General features: G+C 45.2%; 1 protein-coding gene across 6 annotated transcripts in view; it reads right to left on the bottom strand.

Moving 5' to 3' along the window:
• SYNDIG1 (synapse differentiation inducing 1) overlaps positions 1–21,881 on the bottom strand; it is a 173,758-nt gene that overhangs the window by 82,715 nt on the left and 69,162 nt on the right. Inside the window, exon 4 of one of the 6 annotated variants that reach the window (XM_025191109.1) lies at positions 16,081–16,207. The exons of the other annotated variants lie outside the window; for them this stretch is intronic. Within the exon in view, the coding sequence (XP_025046894.1) occupies positions 16,184–16,207 (24 nt within the window). The 3' untranslated portion in view covers positions 16,081–16,183. Of the gene's footprint in view, positions 1–16,080; positions 16,208–21,881 lie in introns of those variants that run through there. 6 annotated transcript variants of the gene reach the window in all.

The raw sequence follows: 21,881 nt of genomic DNA, 5'->3' as shown, positions 1-21,881 counted from the left end.
GCAGGAACATTTCATTATATATCTGCTTTTCTTGTACTCATCTACCTCTAGGCAGACAGCCATGGAAATGCAGACAAAATGACTGCCCTTAATTTAGAAACACTGTAGGATAAAAGTGTAAAATCTTAGGCTGGGGTCCTCAGTGCTGATCAGGTTTTGAGAATTTTGCCTTTAATACAAAAGAGTACAACAATGGTTGAAAGCTGCTGTCTTCAGGGATTCCCCCCCACTCCTTTTCCAGCAACACAAACACACACTGAAGATTTCAGTGAAGGTGACTTGGTAGAGTCAAAGTGAAGATGAATATAATGGGCAAGGTTATTTATATTGCTAATATAGCCACCTTCTGCTCAGCCTGGAGACCCTAGATGCCGTACATTACATTTAAGAGATAGCAGAAGGGGAAATTCTGATTTACTTAGACATAAGATAATGATGTCTATGTTTAATTAACAATTGGCAAAATATGCTATGTACAGTGGAAGGCAAATTATTGTCACCCTAGCAAATCATGCTAACACATAACACTTCTTCATGGTGGCAAAGTCATTATGGCCCTGACTCAGTAATGGGACTGCTACAAAACATGAATTTCTGCAGTCATAATAGGACTGTATAATAAGTCAGTACGCAAACAAGAGGCAGAATCTAACAAGGAGCCATCTGCCCTCACATTCTGTGAGGTGTTTGCTGAATTATGCAGTGCTGGTGCAACCTTTTGTGAACTCCCCTGAAGGAGGGGCTGAGTGGCTCTAAAGAGGCCATACTAAAAGGGGGTGGCCAGCTTTGCTACAGGCAGGGATGGTTCTTGTTCTATCACAACCACCCCTTTCCCCCACAGTGAGTGCAGTGACTAGGTTGGATCCAATGGTTAAGAGCACAGCAGAGATCTGGGATTCTTCAGCCACAGCCAGCTATTCCAACCTGGCCTCTGGATTGGGAAGCAGATATGTGGAAAATGGGAGCCGATCAATTCATGTTCACACCTTCATGGGCTCCTGCTTTGTCTGGTCTCCTAGAAAACACAGGGTAAGTCTACTCTGCTACTGAGTCCCACACTGTGGCCCTTCTCCAGCACCACCCCTCCCCCACCCGCTGATCGTCCATATAAGAAGCCTGGTCTATCCCAACACTAGAAAAAGCATCAGGGCCAAAAATCAAACATCTCACATTCAGTTCCCCTGCAGTGCATTTGGAACCTAGCAGGATGGTGTGGGTGCAAGGGCAGGAAAGCTTCCAGCCAAAATCCCACAGTTCCCTGGCCCCGATTTTCTCACTTTTGTGCCCCACTTCTTTTCTCATGCTACAATGAGAGCCAACCACAGGAGGTCTCCTCAAAGCCCTTCTAGAAATCAGCCAGCCCAATGCTTATGTCTCTTTCTGTACTTCCAGAGCAGTCACAGCCTGGTAGATATAGATAGGGAAGGGTGGCTGATGTGGGTGGGGTTTGTTGTTGCTGACCCTAAAGAGAAGTATTGATGGACCCAGAGAGGTCCATGTATATGCGTGCTGGGGGCAGAGTTTCAGAATGCTTATACTCTGACTAGAAAGACAGTTGTGAGGAAGGGTAGTGCCATGGCTGTAGCTTTTGCTGGGCTCAGGAGACATCATTTCAGTTCCTGGCTCCACTACAGACTCCTGGGCTAGGGACAGAGGTTACACATAAACAGGTTTAAGTGATGAGAAACTAGTTTAAAACTGTAACAGAACAGAAGTTCAGTGCACATAAACCAGTTTCAAAATGGCTGAAACTGGTTTAAGATAAACCAGGTTGAATGTAGTATCAGACTTAACTGATTTGGGTCAAACCAGTTTATGAAACTTCTGTCCCAGACCCCTTCCTGGTTCAAGTTAAATCACAGTCCCCCAGCATCCCAGTATGCTTTCTAGATCTGGGCTGGGCCCCACCCCTCTGCTCCCTAGCTAGAATAGTGAGGGCTGGCTGACAAGGTGGTGGCAGGGGGCAAGCCTGACTGGGGACACAGCCCAGTCTGCAGGGGGAGTCTGCAGCGGGGAACAGCCCCCCCAAGGCAAACCCCAGCTGGGGTCTGGAGCCAGGGCGGGGGGTTAAACACCCCTTCCCTCACTCAAATTTACTTCTGGCTGCAACAAATCTCAGAGGCATCTGGAAGCTGGAAGAGGAAGTGATGAGCAACCCTGCAGCGTCCTGCTGCTGTAATTCTGGACTGCAAATTCCAGAGACCTTGTGAGTAGCAGGAAGAGGAGGTGAACACAACCAGAGTGCCCCCTGGCTTCTGGTCTGAGCCACTGCAGGCATATGGCTGCATTCCCTGAATCAAAGGTAAATGTTTGTTCGCTTCTGTTTCAGTTTAAACTGTGCAGTTTAGGCTAACCTGCAAAGACTGAATTGATTCAGCCTCAGGCTATTTGAATGTCTGTACCTAACCCTGCTCTGACCCTGCCCACAGTGGAGTTTCCAAGCGTTCCTCAGTGGAGGTGATGTCCATAGGAGCACAGCCAGGAAAACAGAGCATCCCACTTATCCCCTCAGTGCTCCAGGTCCCCCTCTATAATATGGGGACAAATATACTTCTTTTTTCATGTCCTTTGTCTCTTTGTGACTGCAGAAACACTTGTTATGGGGCCTGGCTTGCAACAATTTCAAATTTAGCTTCTGACTAGAATTAAGCTTTGAAGACTCAATTACACTGACTAGGAATAAACATCCTTGTAGCTCTAATATACAATTGCATGTTGACTGCCTCCTTCCTTCCCAGACACGTGGAGTGAGCACAGATTATAGCAATTCTTCATCCTTAACTGCACTGCCTTTGGCATTCCCTTTCTATAAAGCAACTAATGAATAGGAAGCTGCTTTTCAAAAGCTCCAAACCAACTCAGAAACAAGAGCCCCATTGGCTTTTAATGGAATCAGTGCCTCTGTTACAGTGAGGAGCCTTTGGAAATCCCACCTCCTAAAGGTAAACAAGGACGCATGCTGTGGTTTAGGGCAGCAGGATCCAGTCTCTATGGTACAAACATATGATGCTGATCAATATGCTAGAGGTAGCTCCTGGTCTTGCTCTGCTCCACTGAACTGTTCAAGGTAGCCATCTGGCTCATTGTAATGCTGTTGTTTAAGACCTTCAGGGTCATGGCTTAAATAGACCATCAAACACAAATGTTTTTCTCTTCCTCCATGGCCACCATTTAGAGGGCTAAGTGCCAAGTAGTAGATGGCAGTGACATAGGGCCTGGTTCTGAACACAGCTGCTCACACATGTAGTCCCACTAAAATATATGTAACTAGTCTAAAGTCTATATAACCAGGTTGATTAGGGGGTTGTTGTTATTGTTTTTTTTTAACTGATATATTTATACCATTGGGATCCCTAATGTAGACACAGTCTCACCAATATAAATGTATTTTCTTGTATTGGATGTCCCATATGGGGAGAGATGCGTTTGGGCTTTTATGCTTTTGAAGACTCCCATGGGACTGTTGGCTAGCAAAGAACTAAGGGGTAGTTCAGAAGTTTGGATGTAATCTTACTTTGTGTGTCACAGGCTGAACAGGAAACTACAGTGCATAAAGCAAGACATGAGTCACTGGAGAAGGTTATTCTTTAGGATCTGAGGGAAGGGATGCGGAGAACTGGAAGTCTGCCTGTGTGCTGAGTAGATGACATTAGCCACTGTGGAGGAACCATTCTGAATGGCGTTACTTGGTGTCAGACATGATGGCTCCTAGGGCTATTTGGCTCAACACACCTATGCTGATAGCTGAATTGGTGACAGGAACCTTCCTACTAGCACAAGTACATCCACACTGGGAAGGCTACACTGCTATGATTAACTTGCTGTTGCTAAAATAGTACAACTTTTGTGGGCAAACAAGTCCCAAGGGCTTGGGGGACTGGACCATCCCTTGATCTAGGGTTTGATCCTGCTGCTCCTGGAGACAAGAGGAAAATTCCACTTGGAATTAGACCGGGTTCTTGGAGCCAAGAGAAGAAGTCAAAGTCAGAGCAGTTAGAGGTTGGGTGCTGTTTGGTACAGAAAAAAGGAAACCTGCCACAAGATGGGGAGGGCTTTGTGGTACCTGGCCACACTTCCTTCCCTTGGAAGCTTTGTAGAGTTGATCTCAATAAATGGACTGCAAGTAAAGCTCAAAGTGGCTCTGGATGGCACTGGAAGTCACATCAACTCCAGTGCTGGCAGGAGCACTTATAGCCCTGGATTTTATTTATCGCTACTTTATGCTTCAGACCATAATAACAAATGCAACTTAAGTCAGTGCCATTATGATGTATGTTAAAGGCTGTGTCATGCTGTTAATCAGGGGCAGGACATGTTGTTCCAACACTGAGCAAGTGCATTTTTTTACAGTATCCTTAATGTGACCTCTTCTTGGTTCTATGAGGAGCGCTGAGCAATTTCAGTGTGCTAACAAAACTGTATGGAAAGGGATGGAACCATGAATAATATTGAACATCATGAAAATTACTTGGTTTTGCTTTTCTTTTTCCTGCGTGCTCTTGAAATTTGACAATAGTCCCCAGCTGACATCTTTGCATTATAGTAGCACTTAGAAGGCCTGGGCAAGGGCCAATGGCCCATTGCCCTACATAATTCACCATGCCAGGGCAAGAAACAAACTTTGCCTAAAAGATCTACTGCCTCCATAGACAAAGCAACATTACTATAGCCCTCAGTGCACAAGCAAGAACCTGAAAGGCAGAGATATTAGGTGTCTTGCCTTCACTCATGCAGGAAGCTCCTTAGCAAAGTCAGGTGCTAAAATTCAATCTCCTGATTTCCAGGCTGGTGACATACCCACAGGACCCTCCTATGAGTACTCCATAAATGTCACTTGAATCCTGTTGATCTCATTTTTCTCTGTTTCCAATGCTTTCATGGAGTGAAGTGTTTGAAAATATTAATTCTTCCACTGTGCTCAAAAAAAGAAAATTACACTACTGATTCCCCCTGATAAATCCAACATAGAACAAGATTAAATATTCAGAAAATTCCACCTTCTAATTAATTAATAAAAGGAAACTACTACCATTTAGTACTATTCTGGCTAAAGCACGCAGAGACCTACTGGTACTCTTTCAGCTCATCTTTTTATTGCTGATCAGGGATCAAGGAATAAGACATATAATGTAGTTTCTACTATGGATAGAGTTTTCAGAAGAGCCTAAATCCCTTAGGTATGCAAAGTCTATTGAGCTGGCATGCCATGCTTCTAAGTCACTTAGGTGCTTCTGAAAATTTCATCCTAGTAAAAAGCATTTTTCAAACAATTGTGTCTTGCTTTCATCATAGCCAAAAGGGAGGCTTTGAAACCACTCCCAAACCCTGATACTGCCTGTTCAGACTTGGTTCTATTCTTTCTCCTGCTTTTGTAGCATCTGAGTACTTTGCAATCTTTAATGCACTTCTTCTTATGGTGGAGTAGCTCAGAGTTATTAACTCCATTTTACAAATGGGAATATCAAGGCTCAGAAGGGCTGAATGAACTGTCCAATGTCACATACAGCATTTGCCATAAAGTACAGAATTGAACCTAGGTCTTCTAGGCAACAGACTTGGTGCTGACCCAAGGACTTGTGGCCAAAACTTTGACCTGTCTAGTCAAAACTCCTTAGCCTTGGTTCTCTGCTGGTTCAACAATTCCCGATGAACACTGAACTCCAGAAGTACTGCTGCCCCCCCATGACACCTCCCAATAAATTAGTAATGTCAGGCAACCTCACCCCTTCCATTGTTCCTTGCCATTTCATCCTCATGGTACTCCCTAAATGAATGCTGTTCCCTTCCCTATGTGCACTGATGCTTTGCAGCCCCCCTTCAATGAACCAGAGCATACCAAGACTCACAAGCAGTGCCCTCTTCTGAGCTGACCCAGGGGCTAGAGGAATCAATTCTCCAGACACCTCTACTCTGAGTCATGGTAGTACCATGGCTGTCACTGGGGCTGCTCCTGAATAGAAGCAGGAAGGCATGACTGTACTGCTCTGTGCTCAGCTCACATTAGGATGGTGAGCTCCACCACATGCCCAGGGGTCTTGAGACAAGTGGTTCCACTCTGACTCCCCTGTTATGCTAATGGGAAGGAGTTTTCCAAACCCTAACCCCAACCTCCAATAATCTGGTCAATTGCACCAGATGACACAGAGATGGGAGCAGAGACACAGCTCTGCCTAGTTCCAGACAGGATTGTCTCCATTATGACTCCTGCCCCCGTACCAATGCCTGAAACTGTGATCATGGGATCCCCAACTTGGTCTGCATGTAGAAGACCCCAACTGCCTCCCACCAGCACACTTGTGTCCCCCTTAGGCAACCTCAAATGTAGAATATTCTGCTGAGAGACTTGCCTATGGTTAGACAGAGAGTCTGTGATGGAGCAAAGAATCTATGATCTCCCAAGCTCTGGACTTGGGCCCTTGCTTCTGGATCATCCATTCTCCAAAGCAAAGCCTACTGTACATTAGGGGTGTGTGAAGCAGGCCCTATTCAATTCAGATTCAGATTCAGTCCAAATCAAGGACAGCGATTCGATTCGTTGATTCGGATCACTGTCCCTAATTCGATTTGGCTGAATCCGAATCTGGAGATTTGATGCCAATTCAGTGAATCAGTGATTTGGACACAGAAACAGCTTTAAAAGTTTTTTCTGCATACTTTGAGGTAGCATGCACGGCTCGTGATTGCTGTGATGCTGGGGCAGATGGAGCGTCCCACAGGAGCTAGGGGGCCCCCCCGTGTACTCGGTAGTGAACCCAGAAATAGACCAGAAGTACTTCTGATCCACTTCTGGGTCTGCCGAGGAGTGCTCTGTGGGCCCCCCCGGCTCGGCGATCGGCTGTGGGGGGACCCCAGGTGATCCCTAGACCCAGGAGGCACCAGTCATTGAACTGGGGGGATTGCAGGGGGGCCCCTGCATACTCCCTGGGAGACCCGGAAGTCGGCCGTAAGTGCTTCTGGTCCACTTCTGGGTCTGCTGCTGAGTGCAATGGAAAGCCGCCCACACTTCTGTGGGATGCTCCATGCGCCCAAGCATCTCAGCATTCACGAGTCCCCTGCTTCCGAGAGGTATGTAGAAAAAAACATTTAAAGCTGTGTCTATGTCTGAATCTCCAAATCTTTCCAAATCTCTACAAATCGATTTTGAGGGTTCCAATTTGATTTGGGGAGATTAAAAGTTCCTCTGATTCAAATCAGATTTGGAGATTTGGCCACTGAATCGGGCCGAATCTCCACTAAATTGAATCAGGGACCGATGCTTTGCACAGCCCTACTGCATATGAGAGAATTGAGACTCTTCCTCTTTTCCTGAGCTGTTAATATTCTTACAATTTCTTCCCTCTAGAATGAAACCTGAATGCTTTAGGATTTCTTCAGCCCTATGAGGTTGTATATAAAACAAATGATGAAATGTGAAAATGTGACTCATAACTCATATCAGTCTGGATATGGGGTAGGTTTTAATGCCACCAGCATGGTAGAGGGAACGAAAAAAAGGTCATTGGCGCTTTTTTCAGAGTACATAAAATATTCCATTAGTTTTATTACCAAGAGTACATTAAACATCACATGCATTGGTATGTGCATTATAATGTCATGTATTCCTCTGTAGGCTGGAGATATGGCAGAGGCTGAGCTTAGCAAAAGGGCTATTTTGATTAGAAACTGTCCTTTTTGGAATGATGTAGTAATATTAGTTAATGAACTAATCTTTCACTTCTGACGGTGCAGATTTCAGTTGTCTGAGACAAATGAATTGAGTGGTAGAACTGGATGACTCAGGAGAGTGGTGATAAGCAACAGAGAATTTAATCTCTAGGTCACTGGTCTGAAAATTACTAAAGTTGTTAGGCATCAAAAGTAATTACCACAAGACAGCTATTCAGCACCTTGAACTGAGGCAGAGATTCAGGAAAGTGTGTGCATTCTCTCACAGCCTTGTGAGCTTGGCTAGACACAGGCTTTGCTGGAAACGTTGGCAGCTCCTCTGTTACTTCTGTGGTTTGATCATTCAATCAAGGTCAGAGAAATAAAGTGCAATCACAATAATAGTAATATATTTTTGTTGCTGCATTTGGGTTTTGGTTGTAGAACTTTAAATCAGTCATTGCTCAAAGGAATCAGCAGAGATTTTCCTTTGAGGGCTCCAGCTATATAGAGTTGGGATTTACAAAATAAAAGTCCCCAGAAGCCTACAGCAAGGCACCTTTTTGGGGAAAGGGTGAATATCCTGCAGCTTCTGTCGCATCCAATGGAAGTGTCTGGGGACCCATCTGTTGTAGGAATGGTTATTATTTAAATTCTTGAATGGAATCATATGAAAGTTGATGCTGAAGGCCTTATGGGGGTCCTGTCTGCCCAGCAGTGGCATGTTCTAGCACCAAGGGACTTGAACAGGCCCCACTCATACCCAGAGGCATACTTCAGTCCTAGAAGCATGTAGGTGAGGCTGCTTCAGGCCTTGTTCTGTGACCAGTCTCAGACTCCAGCAGGCCTGAGAGTGGCCCTTGGGAATGAGTCCAGAGCAGCCTCCATGGAAACTACTGAGTTAGATGTGCACAGTAGAAAATGGGTGGTCGGAGCAAAGCAGGGCCTTGGTGCTAGGAATATCTGATGCTGGGAATGGAGTGAAAAATCCAGCTCGTTCAAAAGGCTGTGCCTCTGTCGATAGTGAGGATTACCCAAAGAGTTCCCTCTCTTTGAGCAAGTAAACCTGGCTGGACCATTTGCAGCCCACCGTTTTTTGTGTATGCCCTGCACATGCAGCGAACCAAGGGCATAATAATAACAACAACAGCAATGAAAATGACAACAATAATAACACATATAATGTCCCAATGGACACCATGATGGAGTTCCAGTCACAGACCAGGACTCTTCTGTGTTAGGTACTGTATGACCACCAATCAAAAAACTTGGGCCCTGCCACAAAGGGCCCACACCCTAATAAGGTCTAAGCCCCTCACAATTCAACTATGTAGTTATGCACAAAAGCTGGCCAACTGTACATATAATGGAGAATGGTTGTTTGGTGGTGGGGAGGAGCGGGGGAAGGGGTAGTTTTGGTTCTCAGAATATACATTTTCAGAAGGTGGAATCAGACATTCCAGGTTGGAGCAGGATATGGAGAGCATGCATCTTTTCCAATGTAAAGCCATTAGAATCAAGCCTTCCTTCAGGAGTACTTTCATCAGCTCTTTGAAACTGGTATCTCAAGCGTAATTTCAGGCAATCAAATCTTATTGCTGGGTGTCCAAACCTAAAAATAAATACTCCAGTTCAGCACAAAAAGCAGCCGTGAGATGAGCAGGGGACATGCACTGCATGTCTGAGATTAGACTCTGGCTCTGGATCTTTGGTGTCAGGCACAGGCTTCTATTAGAATGGAAGGAAGATGCTCCAGCATTTGGCAGATTGATGAAAGGTCAATGTTAAATCTTTACTGCTGAAAACATCCATTAATTTTATTGCTCTATATATTAAAGATCAGGTGTGGGAGTAGATTCCTCTTGGCAACATGGGGCCATCCTTGCAAAAGATGAAAGAAGACACTATTACATAAACTAAATCCAAATAAATACTCAGAGGAGAAGAATGTTGCCTTTTATTTCTTTATCATGGAAGTACTCAGGGAAGATAATTTACCACTTACCATCTATGTTTTCCTGAGGGTCCTTCACATTGACTTGGCCTTTGATACAACTATTGAAACACTGTCTGAAGTCATGCCTTATTGTTTCCCAGGTAATAAAGGCAGACAGCTGAAGGCAGCATGGACAGAAGACTGGACAGTTGTCTGACCCTCCCCACCACAACTTCCATCTTTGGCTGAAAAGAGCTAGGCAGGTGCAGTATCACAAGAGGGTGAGAATCACTGAGTTTGCAGAAAACTTGAGATGATCTGCCTTTTTAGCTGATATTTTGGCATGTTCCATCCATGGTGCAATAGAAGTGGCAGAGCTAAGATTGGGGCTCCATGGTACTAGGTGCTGTACAGGCACACCATGAGAGACAGACCCTGTGCCAGGAAGCTACAAACTAAAGAAGATGGACAAACAGTAAGATGGGCAAGACAGGCACAGGGAGTGCTATATTTCCATATTAGAAATAGGGAACTGAGGCTTAGAGAGACTGGCTTGCCCAGTGTTACAAAGACAGTCATTAGCACAGACAGTCATTAGCAGAAATGAACCCGTCTCACTTCCCAGGTGAGTGGCTAATGGCCATGACACTCTCACTTCCATAATGCATACTTTTGGGACATATGGGAAAGATGTTATTAATGTCTGAGCACTGGATGTCTGCATTACTCCTAAGTGGTGAAGACCAGAGTGAATTACACAGGCCCCCTCCAACAAATATGTATAAAACCTTTGTGCTACACTGTGACATTATTAATCCTCTGTGTGTTGTGTGCCAAAGAGGGAAACAATCATAGAAATGCTTCTAAAAGCATGCAGGTGTGATTTTTCATTCTCCTCCTCTTGGAAATGTCAAACTGCCTGATCAATACATAGCTGAAACCAACCGTCCTAGCATCACTGGTGACTGAGCTAGGACATGTGCCGCCAGCTGAGGATCTGTCCCCTGGCATTCCTCAGCACTGGCTAGAAAAGGAAGAGAAAAATGTCATTTGATAACATTCAGAACCCTGAAAAAGGATTTAAAGAAGATTTTCCATGTATAAAAATGTCATGAGTCTAAGGTCTGATATTGCAGGTCATGAGCATAAGGACATCTTAGAGCAGTATGCAGATTAAGGGCAGTGTGTGCCATTAGACATTTGGGAAACTTCACTCTCAGCCATGTAGGGAATCTACTCTAAGCCCCGTAAGCCTGCAAGACACAAAACTCTGACTCCATCTCCAGACCTTTGTTTTCTTATATTTCAGCCTGCCATAATTCTCCTCCTGAGGAAATTCTACTTTTAAGGGGGGAAGAGGATGAAATATTATCTGGAGGATCATTATTATTTATTAATAAGGCAGCTCTTTAAAAGCTCCTCACAGGATTGTGATTCTAGCCCCGTGCACTACCTGACAGAAACTACCACATGGACAATATGAGTCTTTGTTGCTTAAACTAAACAGCTAAGGACCAGATGCTCTGAGAGGTTTGAAATCAATTAGTTAGATGCCTGACTAGCTTGAAGCATCAAGGCCTGTATCTACGGATAGCTGCTGTGGTCGATTTGTGGGCCTGTTAGATGAACCAACTAGTAGAAAAAGGCCGTATCTATAAATTAGTATTGCTGATTAAGATCTTTTTTGTGACGCTACTGCACAGTAGCCTAATACTACTGTGCAGTAGCGTCATGTCATGGTTATTGCCATGTGACACTACTGCACAATAGTATCAGGCTAGTATGCAATCAGCATCTTGTATAGACATGACCAGAGACAAAGAGCCAGAGTGTGGTTATGTGGGGTGTACCATGCCCAGGGCCATGTTTGAGCAATTGGACTGCACGTAAAGTCATCTGAAGGTTATAATATGTACAGTTAATTTATCCCACAATTATTCCCATGGTTTCAGTGGCATCATAGAAATGAGAAAAGGGAGCAGCAATCATAAGTAATAGAAGGAAAAGAAAAGGCTGCAGGGCAGGGAAAATATGTCATACCCAGATCCTATTTCAGTATTTGGTTCATAAGTGTACTTAGACACCCAAGTATGATTTATTTCCACCCTGTTCAAGTCCCTGAAAAACAGTTAATGCAAAAGGTTGGCTCCTCCTCCTCCTTGCTGTTTTTTGTGACAGTCTTTAGGGTCAGATGACAACATATTACAAAAATCAATACATCAAAGAATTTTCAAGACATGATCAGGGTGGAACAGAATTGCACTTAAGCACTAAGGGTGCTTGTACACATGATGATGTTACCATGTACATGTAATGAACGTTTCCGTGTGCGGCTTAATGATGTCATACTTGACATGTACACAAGTTTTGAGGGTTTTAAATGAGTTTACATCATGACAAACTAAATCACATCCCAGTGTAGTTTAGTTTCCAATGTTGCAACTTGGAATGTTGCAGCCATTAATCTCTCAGCTTGCTTTCCAGCTGTGGGAAAGGCAGGCAGGCTCCACTGAAAAAAAGGATTGGGCCCCTCACTGCTTCTGCCTTCAGCAGGTCCCTGTGGCCGCCAGGACACCTGGGGCTGCTTGGGAATGGACTGGCTTGCCTCTAGGGCAGTGCGGGCAGGAAGCAGGAGGGAAGCTGGGTGTGCTGGTGGCTGGAGAAGGCAGCAGGGATGGTGCATGAGGTGCTGGAAGGCTGAGTGGGCTTGAAGAAGAGTTGGATTGGGTGCCTCCCAGCTGAGGCAGCACTTGGCCCACTAGCAGCCCATCCAGATGGCCCTGGGGGACACCGCTGCTGCAGAGGGAAGGACCAGGGTCTCCTGCTGCTTAGGAGCTGCTTGGCCTACCAGCAGGTTGTCCCCTAGCCATGGGAGAGGTGGGCAGGCTCTACTGAAAAAAAAGAAAAAGGATTGGGGCCCCTGATACCACAGGGCAGTAGGGTAGTAGGGGGTGATGTGCTGCTGGAAGTGTACCCTGGCAGATGGATATTACACCAAATTTTAACCCACTTGTCACCACTGAAAAACCTGTATTGATAAAAGTTATAATTTAGACATACTCCCTTATTTAGAAGACTACAGGAGTTCAGAGCTGGCCCCTCAATTAGGGTGGTTAGTTGACTGGAGAGACAAAGGGTCTGCAGAGGTAGTCTACTGCACCACAAAAAAGTTCATTGTTTAGTTCTTCTCATTCATGTATGCCTGTATTTCTTAAACCAGCTGATCACTACAATACCAGGCCTGTGTCGAGTGCTACCTATTGGGTAGGCACCATCTTCTTAGTTTTCTCTGGACCCTTGATTCCCTGGGCATCTCTACACAGTTGTCCTATCTCTTGCTTAGTGACAAAGTAGCCTCTGCCTGGTATCTGTGTCTCTGCTTATGGCTCCAGTATGGAAATTGCCTCATCATGAGTAGCCTTCTGGATCCTTACTGAAGTCAATATATTTTAGAAAGGGCTGTAGGGCTTGGTGTCCACATTACTTGAACTGTGACAACTCCTCCACTTTGGGGTTAAGTCACTGGAAACTCCCCATGGCTCCTTGGGTGCTTACAGAAGTGGAAAAAACCAAAACAAAACAGTGTTTTACTTTCAGCTTGGCACGCCCCTGCACTGAGCAGTGCATGCCCAGAAGAGGAGCCACATCAGTTTGACTGGCTTGCCCAGAATCTGTATAGCTCACACGCTTCAGCAGGGCTTTTGGGGACTTTAATCTAACAGCTGATTGAATCAGCTATTAGACAACAGTGCCAAAAAGCCTCATTGAAGTGCACAAACTATACAGATGCAGGGGAGCTGAGTCAAACTGATGTGATTCCTCTTCCGATAAAGTGCTTTTTTCCTCCACATCTGTCAACACTGTTAATGCCCTAAGATGAAGTACTGCCCTACTCTGGGTTCTCTCTGCTCTGCAGGAACTGTTTCAAAGGCGTTGGTCTCTTCTCGTCCTTTGGCCTGAAGGGCTGCATCATAGTGGACCAAATCCATTCTAGAATGTCAGGAGATGCTCCAGACTGCAGACGGGACAGGTTGCCTCTGTTGGGGACCCCATACAAGGGTTCAGTATTGGGCTCCTACTCTCTTCTAGACAGTACTGGGCCACTAATGCAGCAAGGATGTGGGGCACAGGAGGAACCCTGAGCAGCTCAAGGTACTCTATAACTGCACACTTGGCAATAGGTGCAGGCTACCCCAAGGTTTTAATGGGCAGAACAACTGTGGATTTTAGGGAATTCTGGAAAAGCCTGACTGCTTTCTCTCTTTTAGGGCAGTGGAAATCAGGCCCCATAGAGTGCTTGCTGCAGGCAGAAGTAACTCTCTGGTGCCTCCTTCTGGTCCCCACAACTCAGCTAGCTAATACTGTGAGATCACTGCTGCCCTGGCTGGGTCTGTGTGTGTGTGGCATGGCTCTTTTATCCAGAGAAGTCAGGACACTGCCACTCCAGGTGGGGCTCCCCACCTGGAGGGACATCAGAGATGTTTGGGAGCCATGTGTGTAGCAGGAAGGCTGCTACCTCTCCTAGCAACCCAAATGTGTCCTCTCTTTTCCTGAATTTGTTCCCAAGGTGAACCCCTGCTTGTGCTAACTCACTGAGAAGGGGACCAGGAGGCCATGCTAACATACACTGCACTCTCTCATAGTGGGAGCTACCATACACTGCTCTCTCCACCTCCACCTGTATCACAGCACATAGCTCTCTAGTAATCCCTTATTATTAGCATTGCATGAGTGCCTGCCAGTTACCATTAAGACTTGGTCCTCTGTGTGCAAGATCCTGTACTTGCACACAGTAAGAGGCACTACCTGTTTCATAGAGCATGCAGCCTAAAGGGACAAGGGAGATAAAGGGTGGGAGGAAATGTAACTGTCATCAGGCACAAAGCCTACAGAGGAGAGTACAGCCCTTGGTTACTCCTAGAAGATAGGTACCCACAACCCTGGGAAGCTTGGGGTATGATATACTGGAGGAAAAGTATGTGAATAAAAGTGCTGTGCAAGGTCATCTATTGCTTCCTCAACTGTTATTCCCAGCCTTTCAAGTGCTAATCTCTGCAAGCCTAGTGTGCTAACAAATTGTATATATGTATATATGCATATGCACATATATATGTAAATAATCATGCATATGTAAACAGGCACACCCACACCTACAGCCAGAAAGAGAAAGGAAGAGATTATCAAAAGAACTGGCAGAGGCCTCTATAATTAAGGCTGCCTAAATTCCCCAGTCTAAACATTTAGAACTCTACTATATGTGAGCTGTTTGGGTTGATATTTCACTTAACAATGACTGCTTCATGAAAATGCATGCCAGTTTCTCCCTGGGGCACTGGGCAGATAAAGTCATGAGTTCCTGGGAAACACTCAAGGTAGAATCCTCAAACCCTCAGTTTGCCCAAAATGGCAGTTCTCTAGTCAGGTCCCTACTGGGCACAGAGGCTGAGCCTGGTACATACAAGCATACCTGAGCTTGAGCATAACAAGAGCCAAGTCCTTAGGACATTTGCCAGGTTCTAGGCCCCATTCACCTACAGAAGGTTTGAACCTGTGTCACTCTGATGCCCTAGCATCATAATGTAAATACCAGCTCAGGCTTTATCCAGTGGGTCCCTGGAAGATGAACCACTGCACCCTGTATTTAAAAGTCATTAGAAAGAAAGCAGTGCAGTAAGCACGTTTCTGTCCCAGGGGGAGGAAGGGTCCAGGCTAGAAGCCAGAACCTGCTCACTTCTGAAGCAGCAGCCACCTAACTGAGGTGCACAGCCTCTCACTTGCTCTTTTCCTCCTGCCCCCCTCACCCAATATCTCCCTCTTCTGGCTCCCCAGGGGCCAGCTTCAGAAGGAGAGCTGAATAATACCTGATCTGTGGCATGGTGGTTAGAGCACTGTGTTGGGCAGTATCCTTCTCAGCCACAGGTTTCTGACTGTCTATGTTTTTGCAACTTGGATACATTTATGCTTCCAATGGGTGTGTGTACATAGAATGGGTGTGTGTATATAGTTGCATATATACCCAACCAGTATGCAGCCTATGACATATGCTCAATCTACACCCACATGCTCTATGAGTCTATAGGGCAGGGGTCACAGAATCACTACCTGTACATAAGTGCCAAAAACACCACTTAGATAGATAGAAAACTGCCATTTAGGCACACATGAAAATAGAATTCTGTCCTCAGTGACTAGCCTAAAAATGCCCGAGAAGAAATGAATGATTCTGTGATCAGTAGGGGGCTCACCTGGAGTGAAATAAAGAAGGTTGCGGAACATGCTTTGAAGGAGGAAGATAAAAGACAGCCTGAACAACTGCCCTCTCACTGAGCAAGGCAGGGTGCCGTGGGCATTGGATTAAAGATGGACCCACAGGTGGGCTCCATGCAGCTAGAACAAACAACCGGAATACTAACTTGTGAATGCTTGACTTTGCAGGCCCCAGCCTGCCTGCCTGCAATGAGGGGCAAATTCTGTGGTTGTCACTCAGGCAAGTTGTCACGAAAGTCAGCACTGCAGATCCCCAGCCGGTGACACTGCGTTGTAGTCACTGGGGCTGCAGTGATTTGCCCCAACTGAGGCCCTGAATGATTTCTGGTGCAAACTTCAAGACTGAGGTGTCTGCAAACACTGAGAATGAATATATATTAATTAAAAAGCATCAACGATAATTAGCTATTAATATTTAAGAAGCTGCCAAGGAGCCAATAGATCAATGTGTCTTTTAGCTAGAGGTTGGAAATCTGCATTGCACAAAAGCACCATTTCCCTGCGGGGAAGTGGGCTGTGATGAGTGGACAGTCCCTGTATCTGGAGGCTTGTGGGGAGGTCAGCTTTGAAGACAGCTGCAGTGAAAGTCCCAACCTTTGGAAAATGCTCCCTCATAAGAGCTTTTTAAGAGGAGGAGACTGATGGAATGCTTCTAAATTTGACTCAATCCCAAAATTAAAAAAAAAAAAAAGGTTGGATGAATGTTGTTCCTTTGCAAAACCTTTTTACAGCATGAGCCTTCTAAAACCATTTCTTTTGATTCGGATGGGAAAGGAGACTTTCTTCATTTTTAGAATTCTCAGGAGAGACTGCTCAAAGTGTGCTCCCTCAGTCGTCTTGTTCTGATACTGCCCCTTATTTCATTAGAAAGTGAATGTAGTGCTCATGAAAGCAATCGGGTTGAAAGCACGGAGAGGATCAAGTATTCACTGAACAGATCTGACATGGGAACAGCAACACAAGCCTTCCCAGCAGTGTCTGAAAGCAGGGCTGGCATTTTCTAAAGCAGCTGGAGACTGCAAGGGATCAACTTTAGATATCTTAAAGGGCCAGGATTTCTTCTGGGGAGGGGAGCACTCAGCCCTTTCTGGAAGTCACCTGCTTTTTAAGGCATCACAACTTGGGTAACTGAAAGCAGAGACCCTGGAAAATTACTAATGCCATTTGAAAATTTAGGTCAATAATCCCACTATTTTCACGGCCTCTGCTGCCCTGAATGGCATCAAGTGACATCGCTGCTCCTATGATAGAATTTGTTGCAAACTAGTTGACTGAGGAATTTTTCTAAACACAGAGCTTTCCGGCTCTTAGCACATTTGGGCTGTAAACTGTTCCCTTTTGCTTATATCTCCCACTGATTTCTGTTTGTGAGGTTTAAATTATCAAATAACAGTGGCAATGATGAGGTCGCTGTACCTGGTGGATGGTGCACTTGGACAAAGGGCACCTGTGTTCTATTTCTAATTCTGCTACTGTCCAGTTGGGTGACCTTAGGCAAGTTACTTAATCTCTTTGTCCCTCAGTTTCCCTATCAGTAAAGCAGGGACTGCAAAACTGACCTCTTCTGTAAAGTACATTGAGTGGTACTGATGGAAAGTGCTCTATGTTATTCTTCATGTCATGTGAAAGAACAAGTCAAATGGAGTTCACTTATACTGGGAACTTTGCCCCCTGAAAAGCCTTTTAAAATCTCCATCTGAATCAACAGATGTGACATTGGCTTAACTCAGTCGTGGTCCAAAAATAAGGAAAAAAACCTATTTTTCTGAAAATGTTTGAAATGCCCCAAAACAACCCCCTTTTGTTTATTCATAACTGAATTGCAATTCTTCAAAATAACTTAGGGAAAGGAGCATCAGCAACGTTTCATTCACTATCTTTCAGGTAAAGAAAACACTCCCAGTAACCATTCAGTAATTCCTACTTTTTTAAAACAAAAATTAATTACTTTTTTTTTACTCTGCTATTCAAGTAAGTGTGAGGTGATGCAAATTAATTACAGAGCTTTGTGCACCTAGATCTCTGTGTGAAAATTAACAAATGTAATATAAGCCACAGACTATGAGGAAGATGGAAGGCATTTGGGCCTGCATTTCTGCATTGCAGTCTTCAGCCAAACAGAAGAGAAACATGGTACTGGATGTTTAAAGATATTTAGCTTAAGGAAGCAACTAGCTCTGTTGTTGGATAAAAGCACCTGAAGCTATGTCTACACGTGTATGTAGTGCCACCTTCAGTCCCATCTCACTGGGCACCTACATTAAAAAACCCTGAACTCCCACACCTCACCCCACCCCAGCCCACCCCACCCCAGCCCACAGTCCAACTTGTTGCCAGAAGCTCTGCTGAGTGTCAAGGTTGGATTGTCCCAGCCACCCACAAGGTATTCAGAACTCACACAAGAGCTTCAGGTTGTAAGCAAAAGAAGGCCACCCAAAGTTAGACGTGCAAGCTTGCAACTGGATAAAGCCTTAGGATCCAGAGGTTATAAGGCCAGGCAATGGTTAACCTAGCGTTTGGCAGTGATTTCTCCTCTTTCAGCATCCTGTCCTTGCTCTACTCTTCATGACTGCGGTCAGAAGCTGGAGTTCCCCTGCCTCCATTCTGGTGCCCTAGTGTGCAAACACTATCAGGCACTCCTCTGGGAAGCAGAGATTAGAGTGGCACTCAGGAAGAGTGGGCTTATTTTGTGGCATGCCTGCCAAAAAGGATTGGCCACAACTCCCTTAGAGGATAGGGTTAAAATTCAAAGGGACCTTATTTTAATGGAGAATTAGGCTCTAGAGAACAAAATGAAATTCAGCAAAGATAAATGTCAGTTGCTGCACCAGGGAAAGAAGAACCAAAATGCACCAGTACAACACAGAGGGATAACTAGTTTGGCAGCAGCATTACCAACAAGGATCTGGGGGCTATGTGTCTGTGTTAGACATGTGATACTCTTAAAAGAAAAGCAAATAGAACTTTGAGTTGCATTAGCAGATGTACTGCATGCGAGACAGGGGAGGTGATTGTACCACTGATGTCCGTTAGGTCTCAGATGAGTACTGTGTCTGGTTGGGTGTACTGCATTTTAAGAATGAAAACAAACCAAAGGAGGCAGGTGACAAGGTGATAAAAGAGTTGGATGCAAGCCAAGGAGGAAAAGTAGAAGGAACAAAGTCCGTATTTTGGAAAGGGGACATGATAGCAGTTTTCAAATGTTTGAAACACTGCGGTAAAAAAGAGGGAGAAACACTGTTCTCCCTTGCTACAGAGGACAGGGCCCACGGCAGTTGGTTTAAATTAGAGGTTGGCACCCTACAGCCCATGGGCCAGATACTGCCCCCAAAGGAACTGGATCAAACCTCAGGTAGATCAAGCGCTGAATCAGAAGCAGTGGCCCATGGTGGCAAAAAGGTATGCCAAACCCTGGTGTAACCCTGTAGCAAATCAGATTGAGGCTACACTTAAGGAAAAATGCAATAACTGTTGGAGCAGTAGGGCATTGGAACCAGCTACCCAGGGAAGCTGTGGGATTTGCTGAATTGGAGGGTTTCAAGAAGGGGCTGGACAGGCACCCGTCTGGGGTAGTTCAGGAACAGCACATCCTGTTGGATTGGATGAGCTCTGAGTTGTCTCCAGATCCTGTAACTCTGAGATGATTGTTAAGTTTGTAACTCCACACACCTGTCATGGTTCCTGCAGAGGCTAAAATAAACAGTGGTGCCCCCTGGATTCTTGTTTATGAACCAGTTTCCTATTCAACTATTTGCTTTTCCAGTCCAAATTTTTCCTTCTCAGTTTGTTTGTTTTTTAAGTTTCATTTTTACCAACTGTAACAGGGGGCCTTCCCAGGGCCTTTTAGAATTTGACCTGCCCACCCACTTCTGGGCTGCCTGCCTCTCTTTCCTGCCATGCCTTGTTGTTCAATAATTGATGTCTTAATTAGGTGGGAGGCTGCCCTTTGGTGGCCCTGTTCTCCTGGGCCTATGTATGCAGCTCCAACCACCCCTGTACTGCCACCCAAACTTCGCAGATGGCATCCACATGATGTTCATAACCCACATCATGACTGGTGCTCCTGGGTCTCACAAGGACTCTCACTCCCTCCCTGGAGCAGCAGGTCATTGTTCTCTCCCTTGCTGTAATATTTGACCCACACTTAGCCTTTTTGCAATGGAGGACTTACTAGGGTCAGGACTCGCCCCTAACTCTCTGGCTGAGCCCCCTCCACTCAGCTTCTGGCCCAGACTATGGCTTCAGGCATCCATGAACATGCCTTGATCTTTTCCCCACACATGGGGTTCCTCCTATGCCCATTCCAGGGCCACTACACCATGCCCCACCCTGGGTTTTCTCATTATCCTCAGAATCAACTACTCACAGGACTGGCCTTTGCACTGCCCTTCAGGCTTACTCCCAGTTCGGCCCTACTCAGCCCCCCTCACACACAGCCCTTCAGGCCTACTCCTTTGCAACCCTACTCTGTGCAGGGCCACCTCATCCCTGTCCTCTCAGGGACTTCACAACTGCCCTCTCTCTCAGGCTACACAACGACCCCCACTCTCCAGGGTCCCAACAAGGCGCCTCTGGGGTCTTGCTCCCCTGCGGGCTCAAGTGGCCATAGCCATGCGTGGCCCTCATACCCACCGAGTTGTGGGGGCAAGGGGTTATTAAGGTGCCCTGACCCACCTTTTACCGGGGTGGTAACTGGCTGCCATTTCTTGTTCCATTCCCAAGGGGGGGACAGTGCAATGAGCAGCATGGGGAGGTGAGTCCAGGACCATGCAGTGCCACAGTGAAGGGGAGAGGGGGGAGGTCACTTACGTGGAGGAGCAGGGGGACCCATGGCTTGCCTTAGTGTGGCCTGAGAGGCATGCTGCCTCTGACTGCTAGGAAGTTCAACAACCATGGGATAAAATATTAATCTGTTCTACAGTTAATCCTCACTATAAGAAATACTACTTTTAGTGAACCTCTGATTATAACAAACCCAACTTTCTATCATATAAACAGGCAAGCTATTTACCATGAAACCTTTTGTTAAAGCAGCATCATGTTTTCCAGTCAACTTAAGGTCCAACCAGAAACCAGCTCTGTGCACTGCTCTTCATAAAGATTAACGAGTAACATGACTTCAGAATTTCCCGAGATACAGCATGCTAAAGAATCATGGTATGCAACTTGTCAAGCCAGTGCAAATCCACTTCTATTTTTCACTCAGAAACACCTTGTATGGTAAAGCCATACCAGATAATTCTTCTCTTACCTAAAAATAAGCAGATTGATCTAAAAGTGATGAGGGTCTTAAAAATAACAAATGTTGGGTTCCTTTTATTATCTTACTGGTTTTTGAAACACCAGCTGAAAAACATGAATGCTATTCTCCATAAGCAGTAAAGAGACAAATTTTATTTTAAAATGAAAGCCGAGATTCTTGCTCAGTTCCAGAGGCTAGAGGTTTAGGAAAAGAAACCAATAAATATATGCGAGAACTGACAACACCAATCCTGAGATAGGGCTTCCTACTGAGCAATGTACTATATTTCTCCTTTTTTCTGCTCATAAAGGTTTTATTGGAAATTGCAGCTATGAAATGTAGACTGCTTGCAATTTTAGTTTAAGATCATATATAAAGGACTCCATTTTGATTTTGTTAAAAAACTGTAGTGTAAAGTGATTGATCCCAGATCTGCAAAACAGAGCAGACACAATTGATAAGCCATTTTAGTCATTAAAAATCAGATTACTCTAGACAAGAGCCATGTCTAAGAGTTACTTCAGATTAATGAAGGTTGGACAAGTAATCAGAATGATTCATTCATGCTAAGATGCTTGTAATGTAGCTGGTACTGCTCCAAAGAAAGGACAAAGGTATTACTAGGTTTGAAGCCAAAGTCACAGACCAGTCCTCCAGCTTGTGCTATGGTGGAGGTCACCTGAAAGAGTCCAGTGGTCCATACTTGCATTCATCTTACACAATGAAAAGAACTGCTCCAGTATGCTGCTCCCATAAAAAAAAACCCACACAGGATAGTAGATCACAACCAAG

This window comes from Alligator sinensis, unplaced genomic scaffold (assembly GCF_000455745.1).
Source record: "Alligator sinensis unplaced genomic scaffold, ASM45574v1 scaffold239_1, whole genome shotgun sequence".
Classification (NCBI taxonomy): domain Eukaryota; kingdom Metazoa; phylum Chordata; order Crocodylia; family Alligatoridae; genus Alligator; species Alligator sinensis.
This window is presented reverse-complemented; position numbering and strand designations above follow the sequence as displayed.